This window comes from Dermochelys coriacea, chromosome 14 (genome assembly GCF_009764565.3).
Source record: "Dermochelys coriacea isolate rDerCor1 chromosome 14, rDerCor1.pri.v4, whole genome shotgun sequence".
Taxonomy (NCBI): domain Eukaryota; kingdom Metazoa; phylum Chordata; order Testudines; family Dermochelyidae; genus Dermochelys; species Dermochelys coriacea.
The window spans coordinates 14,160,897-14,180,069 of record NC_050081.1 but is presented as its reverse complement, the minus strand read 5'-3'; the positions used below and the strand labels follow the sequence as shown (position 1 = coordinate 14,180,069).

At 46.8% G+C, this 19,173-nt stretch overlaps 1 protein-coding gene and 1 long non-coding RNA gene across 5 annotated transcripts in view; one reads left to right on the top strand and one right to left on the bottom strand.

The window, feature by feature from the left end:
- Window positions 1-3,100: 3,100 nt before the first annotated feature.
- LOC119843197 (CMRF35-like molecule 7) overlaps window positions 3,101-19,173 on the top strand; it is a 23,746-nt gene continuing 7,673 nt past the window's right edge. Inside the window, exons 1-6 of one of the 3 annotated variants that reach the window (XM_043496421.1) lie at window positions 3,101-3,433; window positions 4,374-4,712; window positions 6,828-6,971; window positions 12,442-12,561; window positions 14,135-14,187; window positions 14,890-19,003. In XM_043496421.1, the coding sequence (XP_043352356.1) occupies window positions 3,394-3,433; window positions 4,374-4,712; window positions 6,828-6,971; window positions 12,442-12,561; window positions 14,135-14,187; window positions 14,890-15,054 (861 nt within the window). In that variant the 5' untranslated portion in view covers window positions 3,101-3,393 and the 3' untranslated portion in view covers window positions 15,055-19,003. Of the gene's footprint in view, window positions 3,434-4,373; window positions 4,713-6,827; window positions 6,973-12,441; window positions 12,562-14,134; window positions 14,188-14,889; window positions 19,004-19,173 lie in introns of those variants that run through there. The other 2 variants (XM_038372222.2, XM_043496422.1) reach the window with 2 other exon arrangements.
- LOC122456579 overlaps window positions 12,463-19,173 on the bottom strand; it is a 7,517-nt gene continuing 806 nt past the window's right edge. The window contains exons 2-3 of one of the 2 annotated variants that reach the window (XR_006275523.1): window positions 14,086-14,149; window positions 12,463-12,539 (exon numbers count right to left, since the gene is read on the bottom strand). This is a non-coding gene — a long non-coding RNA (uncharacterized LOC122456579). Of the gene's footprint in view, window positions 12,540-14,085; window positions 14,295-19,173 lie in introns of those variants that run through there. The other variant, XR_006275524.1, reaches the window with a different exon arrangement.

The window sequence follows — 19,173 nt, the reverse complement described above, 5'->3', positions numbered from 1 at the left end:
CACACGCATGCAAGGCATTTTGCGGACATTGACCGGGGCCTGCTGTTTCCCGTAGCTCCCATTGGCCGGGAACGGCAAACTGTGGCCACTGGGAGCTGCGGGAGGCCCATGCCTGCAGACAGTCAATGTCCTCAAAATGTCTGGCGGCCTACAATCAGCTTACCTTGATGGGCCGCATGCAGCCCGCGGGCCGCAGATTGCCCACCACTGTCCTAAGGGGTAGAGACAGCAAAAGATTCTGCTCAATTCAGAGGCAGAAATTTTTCAGATCCACTTCATTGAAGGCAGTGAGCAGATCCAGACTGGAAAATATAAATTTTGTCATGCAGCCACCAGGACATGGGACTGTGTTTCTCCTTGCCAGAACAAAAGCTAATCACCAAACCATTGTGATGTCTAAGTCAGTTCTCGGGTAGCTAAGAAGCACATGTACATGGGGCTCTGAACACATCAACCCACAGGACCTCACATTCTGTGAGAGGGCCCAGAGAGCGGGCCTTCAAGAGGGACCATTCTTAATAGACTGACTCAGATTTTACTGAGTTGCATCAGAGTGACCTATGCTCTCATTTCCAAAAAAGAGAAACTGCAGAAATGAGGAATCTCTGAATTCACACAGGGAAACTGATTTGGTTATTCCGATCCACTGGCAACAGGAAAACTAAAACAGAACAATGAGCCACAATAGGTGGTTTCAGTTGGACTTTTGCCACGTACTGTGCGCGTCATTGGTTTCATGTTTTCATTTACCAGTAGCTCATTGATCTGTTCTCCATTGTGGCTTATTACAATTAAAATATGGATGAAGTTCATGTATCTTTCCACTAGAATAAGTAGTTCATGGGAAATAAAGCAACAGGAGCTACAAACACCTATTCTCCACTCACACCAGTGTAAATCCAGAGTGACTCCACTGCAGATGAACAGGCCAGATTCTCTCCTGCATTCGAACAGTGCTGCACCCCTCTACCAGAGCAAAGCTGCCCCAAAGTCAGCATATCTGGCCTTCAGAAAGTCACCCCAGCATACTGGAAATCTTGGGTGGTGTAGAGTTGCTGGTGTGACTCTTATGTCAATTTCACTCCTCCCTGTTACAGCTCCCCTTGAGATTTTTATCTTCCACAAGTAACATTTCTATCCACATATTAATCATCCTGGGCTGGATTTCTGCAAACCCCAGGACCCTTAGGCTGTGCACATCTTCATGCCCCATTTGCATGAGCACTTATACCAACTGTGCACACAAATCACACCATAGATTATTTGTACAGGCACAAATAGCCTGGCAAGTGTAATTCAGGTGCAACCTTGTACATGTAGTTTTGCACATCAATCAGCCCCAGCAGGTGGAGGGATATTTATTTTTTCTGAGCATGATGAGATTCTAGAACCACCCTGCTGGAAATTGTGCATGGCTATGACATCATTAATGCTCCACATCTTCCCTCCAATCCAGTCAGACTGCAGTGACGAGTGAATGGATAAAAATACCCAGTTCCTATGGGCAGAGCCGTATTTGTTTATGTTAGGTGTGTACAAATCTATGCACATGCCTCATTGAAAGTCAACACCTTTAGACCCAGGACCTGCTGACCCCTTAGTTCCCATGTCCATGTTCCCAGGCTATAACTCCAGATGAAAGTGTCTTTATTACAAAAAGAAAAGGAGTACTTGTGGCACCTTAGAGACTAACAAATTTATTTGAGCATAAGTTTTCGTGAGCTACAGCTCAATTCATCGGATGCATTTGGTGGAAAATACAGTGGGGAGATATATATATACACACAGAGAACATGAAACAATGGGTTTTATCATACACATTGTAAGGAGACTGATCACTTAAGATGAGCCATCACCAGCAGCAAGGGGGGAAAATATTACACTAGGATATAAGCAAATTCATTGCCTTTAAAATCTCTTGCTCTGGGTCACTTGCAGCTTTTAATCATCCTCAGCAGGTGAGGAGATCCCATGACAAGAGGTGCTTATTTCCACCCCAGCTGCCATCCCAATAGCTACATTGTCAATTTGACTAAGATACGGAGCCCTTGGTGTATCTCCTTGCACTGAACTCATCTCATCTTTGTTTCAGGCGGCTGGGAATAATGCAGCAGGCGGCAGCCCAGAGTATGCGGTTATAGATTCTCCTGCAGCCACTGACCAAACAGGATTTTACAGCAATGTTGAGACCCTTCCTAACTCTGACTGCAATTATGTGGAAATCTAGCCCCCTGTCAGGTAGGACGAAAATACAACAGCTGTCATGAGGAGCTCAGGGCTGCAGCTAAGTCAAGATCACCCACTCAGGGCTCAGTGGGAAACACTTAACAAGGCAGGAAACTCCCCTCCCTGCCAGCTCTGCAGACTTAAGATAAACTTGACTTGTTTAAAACTGGACTCACGACTGCAGTCCTTACTCAGACAAATAGTCCCAAGCACTTCAATGGGGCTACCTGCATGAGTGAGAGTTGCAGGGTAGACCCACAGCATAGGAAACAATCTGGTGTTAGGATCTGGGTGACCGAGTCAGTTTTTCTAGAAGAAAGTCTCTTCCCCCTGCTCTCTACTAGAGCCACTCCACACACCACAGAGCCTCCTGCACCCCCCTTCACTATCTCAGGACAGGGTGGGCCAATTCCAGCAGTTAACAAGAACATCTGAGGAACAGTGTGGGGTGGGGTGGAACAAATTTATTTGAGCATAAGCTTTCCTGAGCTACAGCTCACTTCATCGGATGCATTCGGTGGAAAATACAGTGGGGAGATTTATATACCCACACAGAGAACATGAAACAATGGGTTTTATCATACACCCTGTAAGCATCCGATGAAGTGAGCTATAGCTCAGGAAAGCTTATGCTCAAATAAATTTGTTAGTCTCTAAGGTGCCACAAGTCCTCCTTTTCTTTTTTGCGAATACAGACTAACACGGCTGCTACTCTGAAACTGTAAGGAGAGTGATCACTTAAGATGAGCTATTACCAGCAGGAAGGAGGGTGGGGGGGGGAAAGGAGGAAAACCTTTTGTGGTGATAATCAAGGTGTGCCATTTCCAGCAGTTAACAAGAACGTCTGAGGAACAGTGCCCCCATTGCACGGTCATGGTGCAAGTGCCACCAAACAAAAACAAGAACACGCCAACCACAGCTATCAAACCGCCATGCACTGAGTAAGACACCAGCCACTTCCCCCTTAGTCTTTCCTGAGGGACGTGAGTTAGTGTAGATAAGAGGAAGCCTTGCAGTGAAAGAACTAGTTGGAGAGTCTGTTTCATTGCAAACACCTACAGGAGAAACCTGGACCCGGTGCTTCCTAGTAATACAAGGGAAGGATTTTCCTGGAGAGAGACTCACTTGGAATCGACGTCCCACCAGGCTACGGGGAGAGGCAGAACAATGAGGATTTTCCCCATTCTGGGTTGGATGCTTTTCCCAGGTAAGGCAGCAATGAGCTGCGTGTGCACCCGCGGAAACAGCCAGCGTTGCTGCTCCTCGGGCCCGTCGCGCACCCACACGTGTGTGCTGTCGGGGAAGCGGCTGCTGAAGATGGTTTCCACGAACAGCCCCTGAGCCTGTAGGAGCCCCAGTGCACCGCTCCCGGAGACTGGGGTTTTGTGCCTTTGCCAAAGTACCTGCCTCTCGGTCGGGGCGTGTATCATTTGAACGGCTCCGCACGGTTTGTGTAGCTGCCCAACCCATAGGAGCTTTTTTGCGGAGATCCCCTGTTGGCAAAGCTACTGCAGGTTGGTGCTTTACATTTGTAAGTTACCAAAAACTCCCCAGCCCAGAAGGGGACAACGGGACTGTCCCAGTCTCTCTCTCTCTCGCTGTGCCCACGAAGTTTGTGTAAGGTTACATTTGCTCCCACATTTTTCCCGTGATGCTCTCTCAGGGGTGGGTTACGGGGTGTCCAGACTTGCAGCAGCACCTATTATGCGGCAAACACGTTTTCTGAGCGCCAGCCACCCTCTGCGCTTCCTGGCAGGGCGGATGCTTCCCCCTGCCCCTGGCTCAGGGATTAGGGGTGGGGAAACTCCCCTGGGGTGGGTGTCTCTCCCCCGGAGTTAGTGATGATGGAGCCAGTACAAAGGAAGGGGACCGGGGATCGTGCTGACCCAGTTTCCCCTCACGGACTCTGAGCCGAGCAGGGTGTTAACGGAAACCTGCCCCCTTTCTGTGGGGATTGGGGGTGGAGTCATTGTTGGGGGGGGGGGGTTACTGCCTGGCAGGCTATGGGGTGGGGCCCTCCATCGCCCAGCGTGGCCAGGCTCGGGTCACACGGGTCAGGGGCTCACAACATTCCCCGGGGCGCTGGGGGCATTTTGTGTTTCTTCCGACGGAAACGATGCCCCGGGTCTGGTCTCTGTCTCTCGCAGGCTGCTGGGCGGTGACGGGCCCCGGGACAGTGCGCGGGCGCCCGGGCGGGTCGGTGGCCGTGCGGTGCCGGTACCGGAGCGGCTTTGAGGATTATCCGAAGTTCTGGTGCCGGGAAGGAGGAAGCTGGCACTGTTCCAACGGGGTTCACATCGTGGAGACCAGTGGGTCGGAGGCCGAGGTGACGCGGGGCAGAGTCTCCATCCGAGACAATCGCGCCCTGCGCGCCTTCACCGTGACCGTGGAGAACCTGACACCGGCAGACGCCGGCACCTACCACTGCGGGGTAGAGAAGTTTGGGTTTGATCCCAGGACCCCTGTGGAACTCGCCGTCTCCCCAGGTAAATCCCGGCGCTGCTCTGAAAGGTACCGCGGGAGTGCGGGGCCCGCTGCCAGGCAGGCCGGTGTCCAGCGCTCTGGACACACGAAGCCTTTGGGCTCTGTGGGGCCGCAGCACTAGACGGGGGGGGGGGGGGGGGGGGGGGGGGGGGGGGACACTGGGGTGTCAATCAAGGCGCTGCCCTGGAGAGTCGATTTTAGATCCATGCCAGTGTCCTAGGGCCCCGCCCAGCGCTCGCCCCAGGGAACACGGTGAGCGCCCCCCGCCGAGGCCAGCCGGCCGCACCTGTAAATAACATGGCAGGGCAGTTTCTTCCTGCACTGGGTCGTGTCCCGCGTGGGGAGACGGGGGGTTTGCAGGGGGGAAGGGGCTCTGCTTTCACCCTGGGCCATTCTCATCATAGTTTGCGTGTGTCCAGCCCTCGTCTGGACCCTGCTGACTCGTGTTTGCTCTCTGACCTCCGCGTTACTGGCTCGGCTTTCAGGGTCGGAGGGACTTGATGGTGAGGTTGCTTTGGTTCCCGAGGGTGGGGCTGTTAGTGCCCTGTGGGACTCCTCCTGAACTGGGAGAGGACAGGAGCTGGCTGCAGTGGCGTCTGGGTATCACTGTGGCTGACAGGAATGGGGAAGTTCCAAGTGAATAAAAGACTAGCAGTGTCAACTGTGGAACTCCTCACCACGGGATGTTGTGAAGGTCAACACTATAACAGGGTTAAAAAAATAATTAGATAAGTTCATGGAGAACAGGTCCATCAATGGCTATTAGCCAGGATGGGCATGGATACAACCCCATGCTCTGGCTGTCCCTAGCCTCTACTTGCCAGAAGCTGGGAATGAGCGACAGGGGATGGATCACTTGATGATTATCTGTTCTGTTCATTCCCTCTGAAGCACCAGACATTGGTCACTGTCAGAAGACAGGATACTGGGCTAGATGGACCATTGATCTGACCCCTATGGCCGTTCTTATGTTCTTAGGGGAGGGCTGGTGTTTTGTGGGGACCTGCCCCCAACCTTTATGCTTTACCCATTGGTTAAGGGGAAATATAAATATTGGCCCCTCCCTTTAGTTCTCCCCCCCCCAAATACACAAATCTCACATTCATAAAGAATTCCTATTAGTGGAATCCAATTCCAGACATGCAATCTTCATGGATTGACTTGTGATCTTTGATCCTCTCAGGTTGCACCCCCCTAGTGCAGACAGTGCACCCAGGAATGAGTGTAGCAAGGTGGCATTGTTTACTTACTGTGGCAGGGAAATCAGTAACCAGTGTCTCTTCCAGGCAGAAGGACTCTGCCCTGATTCAGCATCTGGACACAGAGACTCCTCACTGAATTTAAACCAGATAAAGGGGCATGAGGGAAAAACAGAGATAGTTTACACATTTTCTAAAAAACTGTTGATTCTGGCAGCTTTCACCAGCTGAAGCCCTGTTCCCTGGCTTCTTTCATCTTGCAGCCGCTGCTGTGGGGTACCAGCCAGAGAGAGAGGGGCAAAGAGAACAGCGAGGGTGGATGTACTGTGTTGATGTAGGGTTATTTCAGCAAAGCACGGTAGGCCAGAAGTGAAGAATCTGTGGCTAAAATTCTGTGTTCAACCTCTGGATGGCACACCCCAGGGGGACGGGGGCAAAGATGGCTTTAAATTGCCCTGGCATCTTTCCAGTTCTGAGCTGTCACATGAACTAGGTAGAGAAGTGGCCGCTGTAATTTCCCACAACCTGTCCCCATGGGCTCCCATGTACTACTCTGCATCCCCCAGCAGCAGAGAGTTTCTATGGCCCTAAGTGACAGAGAGAGACATGCCCCCCACCACCTCCAGCCTGGCATTCCCCATGCCAATGTTTTCAGTGGTGGGAGGCAGCATAGGGCCACTTGTTGCAGCCTGATGCAGTTCTTATTCTGGGGCAATTCTGCCCTGGTGACTGCAGGGCTTTCATGGCTCCTCTACCCCAATGGAGCAGCTTGCAGGGGCCTCAGCAGAGAGGAGAATCCCTCCCCTGTGTCTCTTGAAACCTAAACCACTTTTTTAGGAACAAGAATGTTTAGTGCTATTGAGAAAACGACATTTCGTCCCGTGGAATCTGATTTACTGAGTCTGTTTTTATCCACAGCTAATTCTTCCCCACTCCCAACAGAAAGGTCATCATCAGCGACAGTGCAACCAGCTGCTTCTTCCCCCTCAATATCTACTTTCCTCGGAACTGCTGAGAAAGGGAAATCCAGCTTCTCCACTAACCAAGACATCACTGCCTCGGTGTGAGTATCAATGCTCCAGCCAGGGTCGCTTACAGGTGCATCCACACTGCAGCTGGGTGTGAGCTCCCAGCCTGGGTACACAGACTTATGATAGTGGGACTTGCGATAAAGTGCTAAAAATAGCTGTGCAGACATTGGAGCTTGGGCTCTCACACTCACACCCCTAGGCGTGATGACAGCCCAAACCATGAAGTCTAGGCAACAGCTACAAGGCTACTTTTAGCACACTAGGGTGAGCTCCCACTACACCAAGAGGTCTGCGCGGGCTGGAAGAATCCCTCGCAGCTGCAGAGTAAACATACCCTATGGGCTGCCAGCTCACTGGAATCAGTGCAACGTCAGGGTGTATATACCCCCTTATTCTTCCTTCACAGTTCACTATTGCGTTTTACCAGGCATCACGTCCGGAGCCTGGAAAAATCATAACTTGTGCCTGCCTCTGCACATGGGATCTCTGATCTGTGAGGCCGGGACACTAAACCCTGCTCCTCTGTCTTCTCTCATTTCCCCCCTATGGCCTAAACCATGAGCCGTCTCCCTGGGATGTGGTGCTGCATGGGCTAAACCCTACAGAACAGTCATTCTGTCTGGGCTGCAGCTCCGAGGAAAGTGAAGCTGTTTTGGGCTATAACCGTGACCCCTCTTCCTTCTCTGAAGTTCAGTGGAACCACCCCTGTGCTTAAAATTATGCACGTTCTTTGCTCTATCAGGTCCCATCTGATTACAACCCTCCCCCATTAAACCACTAAGATGTGCCCATGCCTGCTGAGAAAGCCATGTGGTCATAATGCTGTAACTGTCCCCCTTCCTCATTCATTTCCCTCCTTACAGCTTGTTTCTCCCACTTCCCGCACCAGATCTGAGAGTCTGCCCGTGCAAGCACTAGGCACATGAGCCATCTGAGTCACATGACTAGTCCCACGGACATCTACATCCTGGTCTATACGATCTATTCCTGACAAGTAGAGTCAGCAAAGGGTGCAGCCAAGTCAGCGCTGAACAAGCTCCAACTGCAGACAAGCTGCAAGATCTAGAGCCAAAATATTTCAAAATAAGAAATTTTAAAATCGAATGATCTTTTTCCCCGTATATTTTGTTCATTTTTTGAGCTCTGTGCATCTTCCAGAATGAAAGCCAACTGGTCAGTTTCACTTTTGCTTCTAATTAGTTCCACTCCAGCCCATGTACTGACTAGCATAATCCTGCCAGGTTTGGGTTGCCAGATGCCAGCGCTGCAAGTGGCATCCTTACTTATTTACATTGGAATTTAAAACAAGGCATGGAAACATCTCTGTTGGTCTAAGGTTTTTGTAAACGTTTTTACAACATCTAAATGTGGGGCCAAATTTGAGCTGACACTGTTCCTTTAAACAAAATAAGATTTCTATCAGCTAAAATTAAAAGTGGATTAAAACTACAGAATCCAGGGAACCAGGAAAAAATCTAAAAGGAAACCAAAATGTCTAAGGCCCTTATCCTGCAAACCCTTCCATGTGCTTGCTTAACTTTAAGCATGTTTAGAACGTTAAGTATTTGCTTAAAAAGTTTAGGACTGGAGCTGAAAATACCAAAGAATTAACAAAAAAGTCACCACAAGTTAGTTTTAAAGCACATATTTATCAGCTATACTAGAGAGGCTGTTGGTCATTTCTGCTAATCTCAAAGACAAGACTAAAAAAAGGGACAAATGAAGTTAGTTAAGTAGCTGGCTATGCATATTCTCATGCAGTGTGAGACAGTGTCCAGATAAAAAGAAAAGGAGTACTTGTGGCACCTTAGAGACTAACAAATTTATTAGAGCATAAGCTTTCATGAGCTACAGCTCACATCATCGGATGCATTTGGTGGAAAAAACAGAGGGGAGATTTATATACACACACAGAGAACATGAAACAATGGGTTTATCATACACACTGTAAGGAGAGTGATCACTTAAGATAAGCCATCACCAGCAGCAGCGGGGGGAAAGGAGGAAAACCTTTCATGGTGACAAGCAAGGTAGGCTAATTCCAGTAGTTAACAAGAATATCTGAGGAACAGTGGGGGGTGGGGGGGGGAGAAATAACATGGGGAAATAGTTTTACTTTGTGTAATGACGCATCCATTCCCAGTCTCTATTCAAGCCTAAGTTAATTGTATCCAGTTTGCAAATTAATTCCAATTCAGCAGTCTCAATTTCCATCCCACCATCAACCTCAGCCTGGACCAGTCCACACAAGAGATCCACTTCCTGGACACTACAGTGCTAATAAGCGATGGTCACATAAACACCACCCTATATCGGAAACCTACTGACCGCTATTCCTACCTACATGCCTCTAGCTTTCATCCAGATTATACCACTCGATCCATTGTCTACAGCCAAGCTCTACAATATAACCGCATTTGCTCCAACCCCTCAGACAGAGACAAACACCTACAAGATCTCTATCATGCATTCCTACAACTACAATACCCACCTGCTGAAGTGAAGAAACAGAGTGACAGAGCCAGAAGAAAAGGAGTACTTGTGGCACCTTAGAGACTAACAAATTTATTAGAGCATAAGCTTTCGTGAGCTACAGCTCACTTCATCGGATGCATTGATTTCCACCAAATGCATCCGATGAAGTGAGCTGTAGCCCACGAAAGCTTATGCTCTAATAAATTTGTTAGTCTCTAAGGTGCTACAATTACTCCTTTTCTTTTTGCGAATACAGACTAACACGGCTGCTACTATAGAGCCAGAAGAGTACCCAGAAGTCACCTACTACAGGACAGGCCCAACAAAGAAAATAACAGAACGCCACTGGCCATCACCTTCAGCCCCCAACTAAAACTTCTCCAACGCATCATCAAGGATCTACAACCTATCCTGAAGGATGACCCATCACTCTCACAGATCTTGGGAGACAGGCCAGTCCTTGCTTACAGACAGCTCCCCAATCTGAAGCAAATACTCACCAGCAACCACACACCACACAACAGAACCACTAACCCAGGAACCTATCCTTGCAACAAAGCCCGTTGCCAACTCTGTCCACATATCTATTCAGGGGATACCATCATAGGGCCTAATCACATCAGCCACACTATCAGAGGCTCGTTCACCTGCGCATCTACCAATGTGATATATGCCATCATGTGCCAGCAATGCCCCTCTGCCATGTATATTGGCCAAACTGGACAGTCTCTATGTAAAAGAATGAATGGACACAAATCAGACGTCAAGAATTATAACATTCAAAAACCAGTTGGAGAACACTTCAATCTCTCTGGTCACTCAATTACAGACCTAAGAGTGGCTATCCTTCAACAAAAAAGCTTCAAAAAACAGACTCCAACGAGAGACTGCTGAATTGGAATTAATTTGCAAACTGGATACAATTAACTTAGGCTTGAATAGAGACTGGGAATGGATGAGTCATTACACAAAGTAAAATTATTTCCCCATGTTATTTCTCCCCCCCCCCACTGTTCCTCAGATATTCTTGTTAACTGCTGGAATTAGCCTACCTTGCTTGTCACCATGAAAGGTTTTCCTCCTTTCCCCCGCTGCTGCTGGTGATGGCTTATCTTAAGTGATCACTCTCCTTACAGTGTGTATGATAAACCCATTGTTTCATGTTCTCTGTGTGTGTATATAAAATCTCCCCTCTGTTTTTTCCACCAAATGCATCCGATGAAGTGAGCTGTAGCTCACGAAAGCTTATGCTCTAATAAATTTGTTAGTCTCTAAGGTGCCACAAGTACTCCCTTTCTTTTTGCGAATAGATTCATAGATTCATAGATACTAAGGTCAGAAGGGACCATTCTGATCATCTAGTCCGACCTCCTGCACAGCGCAGGCCACAGAATCTCACCCACCCACTCCTATGAAAAACCTCACCCATGTCTGAGCTATTGAAGTCCTTAAATCATGGTTCAAAGACTTCAAGGAGCAGAGAAGCCTCCCTCAAGTCAACCATGCCCCATGCTACAGAGGAAGGCGAAAAACCTCCAGGGCCTCTCCAATCTGCCCTGGAGGAAAATTCCTTCCCGACCCCAAATATGGCAATCAGCTAAACCCTGAGCATATGGGCAAGATTCACCAGCCAGATACTACAGAAAATTCTTCCCTGGGTAACTCAGATCCCATCCATCTAATATCCCATCTCAGGGGATTTGACCTATTTACCCTGAATATTTAAAGATCAATTACTTACCAAAATCCCATTATCCCATCATACCATCTCCTCCATAAACTTATCAAGTAGAATCTTAAAACCAGATAGATCTTTTGCCCCCACTGCTTCCCTTGGAAGGCTATTCCAAAACTTCACTCCTCTGATGGTTAAAAACCTTCGTCTGATTTCAAGTCTAAACTTCCTGGTGGCCAGTTTATACCCATTTGTTCTTGTGTCCACATTGGTGCTGAGCTGAAATAATTCCTCTCCCTCTCCTGTATTTATCCCTCTGATATATTTATAGAGAGCAATCATATCTCCCCTCAACCTTCTTTTAGTTAGGCTAAACAAGCCAAGCTCCTTAAGTCTCCTTTCATAAGACAAGTTTTCCATTCCTCGGATCATCCTAGTAGCCCTTCTCTGTACCTGCTCCAGCTTGAATTCATCCTTTTTAAACATGGGAGACCAGAACTGCACACAGTATTCTAGGTGAGGTCTCACCAGTGCCTTGTATAACGGTACTAAAACCTCCTTATCCCTACTGGAAATGCCTCTCCTGATGCATCCCAAAACCGCATTAGTTTTTTTCACAGCCATATCACATTGGCAGCTCATAGTCATCCTATGATCAACCAATACTCCAAGGTCCTTCTCCTCTTCCGTTACTTCTAATTGATGCGTCCCCAACTTATAACTAATACAGACTAACACGGCTGCTACTATGAAAAGTGTCCAGATAAAATCTTATGCATGATAAATAAGCCATGGCGGGGTGGGGGTGGAAATCACCAGATTAACACAGCTGTGGACATCCTTAAACTTGCCCCACCCCGCATCAGCTACACATTTGTGTCAGCTGGGCAGGAGGGGTTGGCTGGGTGTGACCAACCCACCTGAGGGGATCCAGACAAAGCTTCACCCTCAAAAGTTTCTGCGACCTGGGTAGACAACAAAGGGGGTGGGGGGTAATATTATCTATGAATAAAGGTGCTGATACAGCTAGAGCAGGTTAAAAATAAATAAAAAGTGACATTTATCTCCTCCAATGCACCAAGCCCTGGCCTGTGTCTTGCTCCCCCACATGCACAAGGCACAGACCATGCCTGCTACATCAGACTCTTCCTACAGACTGCACGATCTTGCTGGCTACTCACATTTGTATTTGATACAGGTGCCATTTTGGAGGTGACCTGAGTTAGATTTAGCCCGGACTAGGATATTAATCGGCTGGACCCCGTGGGCCTGGTGCACAACAAACAGTTGCTCCTGGCTGAATTAGCAGTTGAAGGAGAAAGTGTGAAAACAGACATTCTCTCTTTTTCCAACAGGCCCCAAGACTCAGACATCCTCTTCTACATCCTGATACCATGCGTCCTGCTGGTTCTCATTTTGTTGCTGCTCGCTGCTGTGATGTTGGTAAGACTGTCCAAGAAGAGGAAAAAAGGTAAGTGAAATCCTGCACGTGTCCTCAAATGAGTCATGTTTCTGATCCTTGCTGCTTCTCTCCTTCCTTCCCTCTTCCCCAAATGGGAAAATTCAGAACTCCACAAAGCCCTGGGGCTGGAAATAGGGGCACTGCCGCACCCCCTGGCTTGAAGTGGTTTCCATCATATACAGAGTTTACAGTTTGGTTCAGTGGCTCTCAGCACTCACTGTTGAGTGTTGAGTGTTGAACTCACATTGTTCCAGCGTCCCTGCCATCAAGTGAATTCTCTGCTTATTGCACCCTGCTAAGCTCAACAGAGCATGTCTGAAATGCATGAGAGACCCATGTGCAACATTGTCCAAAACTGCAAATGACTCTGGTTATGGTGTTTGTTCTACATCTCTGTTGGAGCTGGGCAAAGTTTTACCATCAAAATTATTTTCCAGTGAAAAATACAGACTCAGAACACCAAAACATTTTGCAAAGTCCTGTCGAATTGTTTCAGGGGGAAAAAAAAAACAATTCTACACATCCAAAAAAACCTGATCTATTTCATTTTAAAATGTCAAAACTAAATATTTGGGTTTTTCAATTTGAAACAAATTCTTGTTTCAAAAATTGTGTAAAAACCAATCAAATGTTGAAAATGGTCAAAACTGAAGAGAAACATTTCAATTTTATCTAGACAAAACATTTCATTTAACCTGAAAAAAAAAGTGATTTCAATGTTTTGAAGTTGCCAGCTCCCCTCTGTTATTTGCCCAGCTCTAAACTGCACACACACACATGCTATGTAGCTGCTTACTCCATCACTGAAATCAGTGGGACTACCTGTGGAGTAAAGGTGCTACCCTAAGTAAGGGTATCAGAGTCCGACCCTAAACACCAAGGTCTCCTTCCTTTTCACTCACTGTGTCACTACATGGATCGAGAGCTCAGGTGAGCTCTGATCAGTCCAGGATCTGGCGGTGTGTGGATAGCAATGGATCATTTCAGGTCAGTCAGTTCCACAGGATCAGCTAAAAACATTAGAGCACTCTACAGTGATTGCCTTAGACAATGGAACGCAGCTGTTGTAAGCTGTGGCTTTTTGGACCATTCCTGTAGAAGAGACCATTTTCATGTGGGAGCTTTTGCTAGCACCGAAGGATCTTTTCAACTTTGGTTGTATTGAGTGGATGGATTTATGCTGATGTGCCCCTGTTTAGTTTGGTTCAGTAGGGGTAGGTCTGCACTGAGTCTAAAGAGAAGCTGGAGTTTGGTTCAGAGGGCTGTATTGTGCAGGTGATGGAAAGCGGTCACTGACTGGTGCAGTTGGCCGGATCTCAGTTAGCACCTAGAGAATAGACCCATTTCCTTTTGGATCAGTGGCAGGGCAGCACGGAGGTAACCTAGACTCAATGAGCTGGATTTACTGTGGCACAGCAGTTTTGATACATTTCTGGTCTTCTGAGCTCAGCGTGTGTGTCCCTGAAAAACAGTTACAGGTCAGCCCTGAAACTTAGATCTGCAAAGCTGTGAGAGCTGCAGTTACCCCCTTACTTGTTGCTGTAACTTGGCTCTAATTCGATCTCTTTTCTGTCTCATCCAGAGCTTTCAGGAGCATCTGTGCAGAGGGACAAGAAAATCAACCTGTCAAATTTGGTAAGGCAAATCATAATATGTTCTGGTAACATCCCCTCTCAAATTCTGTCCTAGGGAGGTGTAATATCACAGGTGCGGGGGAGGGGAGTGTGACAGGTTGGATCACAGAGACCTCCTTGGGGCTGCACCTGATATGCTGAGACTACCTCTGAGCCCATTTTCCCTGCCAGCTTGGGACTTCAGCACCCTGTCTTGTTGAGCCAGACACACTAGTCTGCTGCAAACACGGTCCCAGGTCTGAAACACGTCCCCCAAAAGCTGCAGGCTTAACTGAAAACAGCTTAAGAAGTGCTCCTGACTCCAGCACCCAGACACCCAGTTCCCAATGGGGTCCAAACCCCAAATAAATCCGTTTTACTCTGTATAAACCTTAGTCAGACTAGCAACCTAGGGCCTGGGATAGCCAAAGTGCAGCTGGATTTCAGTTCCCTCTTCTGTCCCTTGCTTCCTTTTCCTGTTTATATAGCTCAGCCGCAGGACAGGGCTCCCTGATTGCACCCAGGCTGCTTTGGCTGAAAGGGGTAATGCACCCATCCATAGACACTTTAGGGATCTCAGAGATAAGTCCTCAATACACAGCCCAGACAAGTCACTTGGTTAAAGGGACACGCTGAAATTCATGAAGCCAGGGTCTACTCAGCTGAAGCTACTTGGGCTCCTATTCTAGCTTCTTCCCTCTGATCAATGAGGTTTTTATTTCAGGGTTCAGAAGAGACAGAAGAGGTTTCTTATGTCAGGGTGACGATTTCCACCCCTGACCAGCAGCCCATCTATGCCAACGTGGAGCAGCGACCCAAGAGAACACGCCCAGCCAAGCCCCCTGAAGAAACCCTGTACAGTACTGTGAAGAAGCCACCCAAACACTAACCCTGGATATGAGGCAGAGTGGTGATGGGGGGCTGCATGGTCCTTATCCAAGCTGCTTGATCCCTACCTGGCAACATTTGAAGCAACAGGGTTTAGAAGCCAATCTGACCTGTACAAACTCCACCAGCTGTTGTAGGCAGAGGACTTACGGACACACTCAGCCTGGAACTGGAGTCTGTTGGTTTGTCTGATGGACAGGTGGCCTGAGGGAATTAAACAGTTGCTGTTATCTTGTGAGGAGTGAGTTCAAAGAGCCAATGGCTGGGCTTAAAGACAATGAAACTCCCCAGGATCTGGTCAACAGGACAAGAGAGAAACTTTGTGTCTGTGTTTGAATATCATACATCTGGTGCAAAAAGGGAGCTTAGCGGGACCACGAAGGAAACCTGCCTACAAGAGGAGTTTCCTCCATATCAGGAGAGAGGGTAGTTCCCCGTCACAACCTCTGACAGCAAGTTAAACCGGAAACAGACCCAGGCATCCGAGAAATAGATGGAAAGATAATTTACATGCTCACAGGTGTCCTTGTGATTAAATCTATTAAACTCTGGAATCAAATCAGGTCAAGCACCTACATCCCAGCCTGATTTCATACAGAAACTTAAAACCCCTGGAACTGAATTTTGAACTGGGTGGACACAGGGTGATCATCATCTACAGAGAGGAGAAGTGCATGGGGAGGAACATGGGCCTCGGAGTTGTATCTATGCGTTATTGGGGGGATGGTCTTATTAAGGTTGCTTCCCCAACACTTCCCATTATAAAACCCCATTTTGGTTGCTTATAACTTTGCCAAACTTGAATTTTTAATTTTCTTAGCCAGGTGTCTTCCTCAGAATGATTTTTTGTTTTGTTTGTTGTTGTTTTTTAAGTTTCAACCAAACAGTTCAGATATTCCTGAGAACAAGGCTAGGGATAAATATGCTACCTTGCAATGTTAATAAAAATTCTCTATCTTTTCTTTGAGAAGCTATAGTGCCCACACACTTTGGAGCCTGGACTTGAAATCTGGCAGACCGTGGACCGTGTCTCAGGGACATGCCTTTTGCTGTGAAAATCCAGCCAAATTTGGCCAATTTATAAGCCTTTGAAAAATCCGTGTTTGTACATGCTCACCAAAAACTTCTTCCAATTGCACAGACCACCTTAATTTCAGCATCTCCTAACTTTTCATTGCTTGATTTTGCAACCTTAGTATTATTTTAATGTAGTTTTTTTGCATGCAATATGTTATGCAAGGAGGGTCTTCTAACCACGGTCTTTCCCTCACCCTGCAGTATGGATTGATGGCGTGAAAGTTTTATTTATTTTTCTTGCATGAACTACCCCAGATTTAAGCCTCTTTCTTGAAAAGGGAATTTGTGACCATCCAGAAACAATGGATTATTATAAATTATGTTTCACTGGCATCAATCATTTATATTGCATGACTAGTGTTAATCAGGCTTCCTATAGAAAGCCCAAGGAGGGTGAGAGGGTCAAAAAGCAACTAAACATTGCTGCACTTGTTAATAAACATCTGGAGCCAGCCATGAATTTCATGCATCGCTGTGAACCATGGGAAACAAAGGATCCTGGAAACAGAAAGCATAATAAAAAAAAGAAGATCTGGCTTTTGTTGGAGGTACTGAGCTAAAGCGTATAAGATTTAGATTCAATTCCCACAGCCTTCCTCTTTAACTATGGGCAAGTCACTTATCTCTGGGTGACAGTTCCTCTTCTACAAAACAGAAGTACTGCTACTTCCCAAAGATTTTGTGAGAGTAAATTAATGAATATCTGAAACGCTCACTAACTAGAAGGAGCAGGGTTGTAACAGTGTCAGAACTCATCTCTTGCGAGCACCCCCTTCTGACAATGCATGCCTGCAAATACTTAGTTTTTTCACAGGGCAGCACCTACCTCTCACAGGCACCCACTTTTTAGTTAGGTGTTAGCCCTGCTTTTCTTTGGGTTCTTACACCAGAGTGGCACCCACCTCTCCCGAGTGTCCCCCAGCCACTGGTTGTATCAGCGACTCAGCCCTCCGGCCAAGTGACACATCCCATCCCCCCTTCCAGAGTATACCATCTCTCTTTCTCACGGTCCTGGTATGGGGCCCTAGCACCTCCCCAGAGGCACTGCCTTCTTTAACAGCCCAACAAGGGCCCATCTCAAAACCCATAGTTGGTGTCCTTACAGCAACCCTCGCTTAGGCTCAGTCTTCAACCAAACCAGCACGGTACCCTCGTCTGGTCTGGTCTGGTCTGGTCTGGCTAAGTTCTGGGCTCAGTCCCCTGAGCTCAGCCTGTCCACAGGAACCCAGATCTACATCTTCAAGCTCCAGGCTGCTTCCCTTTTTATGGCCCTTCTAGCCTCTGATTGGTTGCTCCCGCAGCCCCTCTGATTGGCTGCTTCTCTGCAGCCACTCTAGACCACCTGGAGGACTTTTCTGCTTTTTGGTGGGGTCAGGGCAAAGCAGGGCCAGGAGGTCTTTAGCGGGGGGCCTCTCCAGACCTAGTCCACCCCATCACAGGGGTCAACAAAAGTATCTAGATAGATAATTTGCATACCATGAGGCATTAAATTAATTTCTTAAACTAAGAATCCCTCAGCAGTGTTAAAAATAACTTCTCAAGTGCATGGATCATGTGACAGTCAGCAATGCTGATCTCTTGATATAACCGATTTAAAAAAAAAAAGCATACAAGGTATCTGTAAAGGTTTTGCATTAGGCTGCAAGTTTGATAAAGTTTGGTACATGTCACGTCTTTGGTACCTGTTGGAGTTGGAAGTGAAAGCCTTATGGAGTGTCAACGTGCATTATTGAGAGTGTTCTAGGCAATGTGAAAGTGGAAAGGAATGCAAAAGACATCTTTTTATTTCCATGTTTTAAAAGGGGAGGAGGGGAGGTGTCCTGATGTAATATTACCTGTCACTAAATATAGTTTTTCTTTGCTAATTATTTCTAGTACAGCAGCACTCAGAAGCCTAAATCAAGATCAGGGCCTGGTTGCACTGAAAGTTGTACAAATACAAATATGAGCCTGTCCCTTCTCCAAAGTGCTTACAATTAAACTATGGGCAGGATGTGATAGATGGATGTAGGGCAAAGCAGTGCCGGTCACAAACTAGACATTTGCCCCATGAAAAATTTCACACATAGATTTTGTTTGAACTTCTCCAAATTTCCCACAGGAAGCTTCAAACTGATTCAAAACAAGAATTTTCATTTCAATTCAACAGTTTGTTCAACTAAAAGTGTCATTTGTTTGGTTTTTTTTTAAAAAAATTAACTAAAATGACATTTTAAGTAAAAGCAAAACTAAAATTTCTCTTTTCTTTTGAAATGTCCATTCAAAGTAAAAAAAATTCATTTTGAATTTTACTGAAGAAACTGAAATCTTTCATTGGAATTTTCCTGTTACAAAACAGGATGTTAACATAACCTGCAGCCATCTTGTATACTTAGCCACTATAAGCTGGAAGCAAGGACACCACGTAGTCAGGAATAATTTGACCTGGGTACAAGCAAAGCAGACAAAATAGTTCCACAGCTTCAGTGTTTGTTAGTGAGGATAAGAAAGTGACAGGTTCATAGGAATGAAAGGGAGAGTGAAGAACTGATCTTGGCTCTGGGTGTCTGTGATTACAAGTTTTGTTTTTTGCTGAAAGCAGCTTTACTGATAAGTAGAAATGATGAGGGATTTTTTGTTGTTGTGTTTTTTAAAACTGTTGCTAGAGGAATGGTCAGCCTATTAGAGATGTTCTGAGTTATTTGCCTTAAGTAAGGTATAAAAAGATTAGTCACTGGCAAATCTTCCCAGTGGCTAGGAGGAAGGCTGGCCACTTGAGACCTGCTACTGGACACCACCTCAGACTTTGGGTAACTATATCTGGGGTGCTCGCAAGTATTGCTATTTTGTGTGTGTGCTGTAGACTCAATAAAAATAAGGCTTTGGGGATGAAAGCACTCATTTGTACCAATCATTTATCAGACAGAGGAGCTGTATCCCCATTGATTTATTTCCTGCCAAGTGGATTTTTTTCTCCACAAGAGGTGTAGTGCTTATGTCAATGTAGTTAGGGTGATGCTGTATCTGTGTAGACACTGCGTTACTTACATTGGCTGTCAGCTCT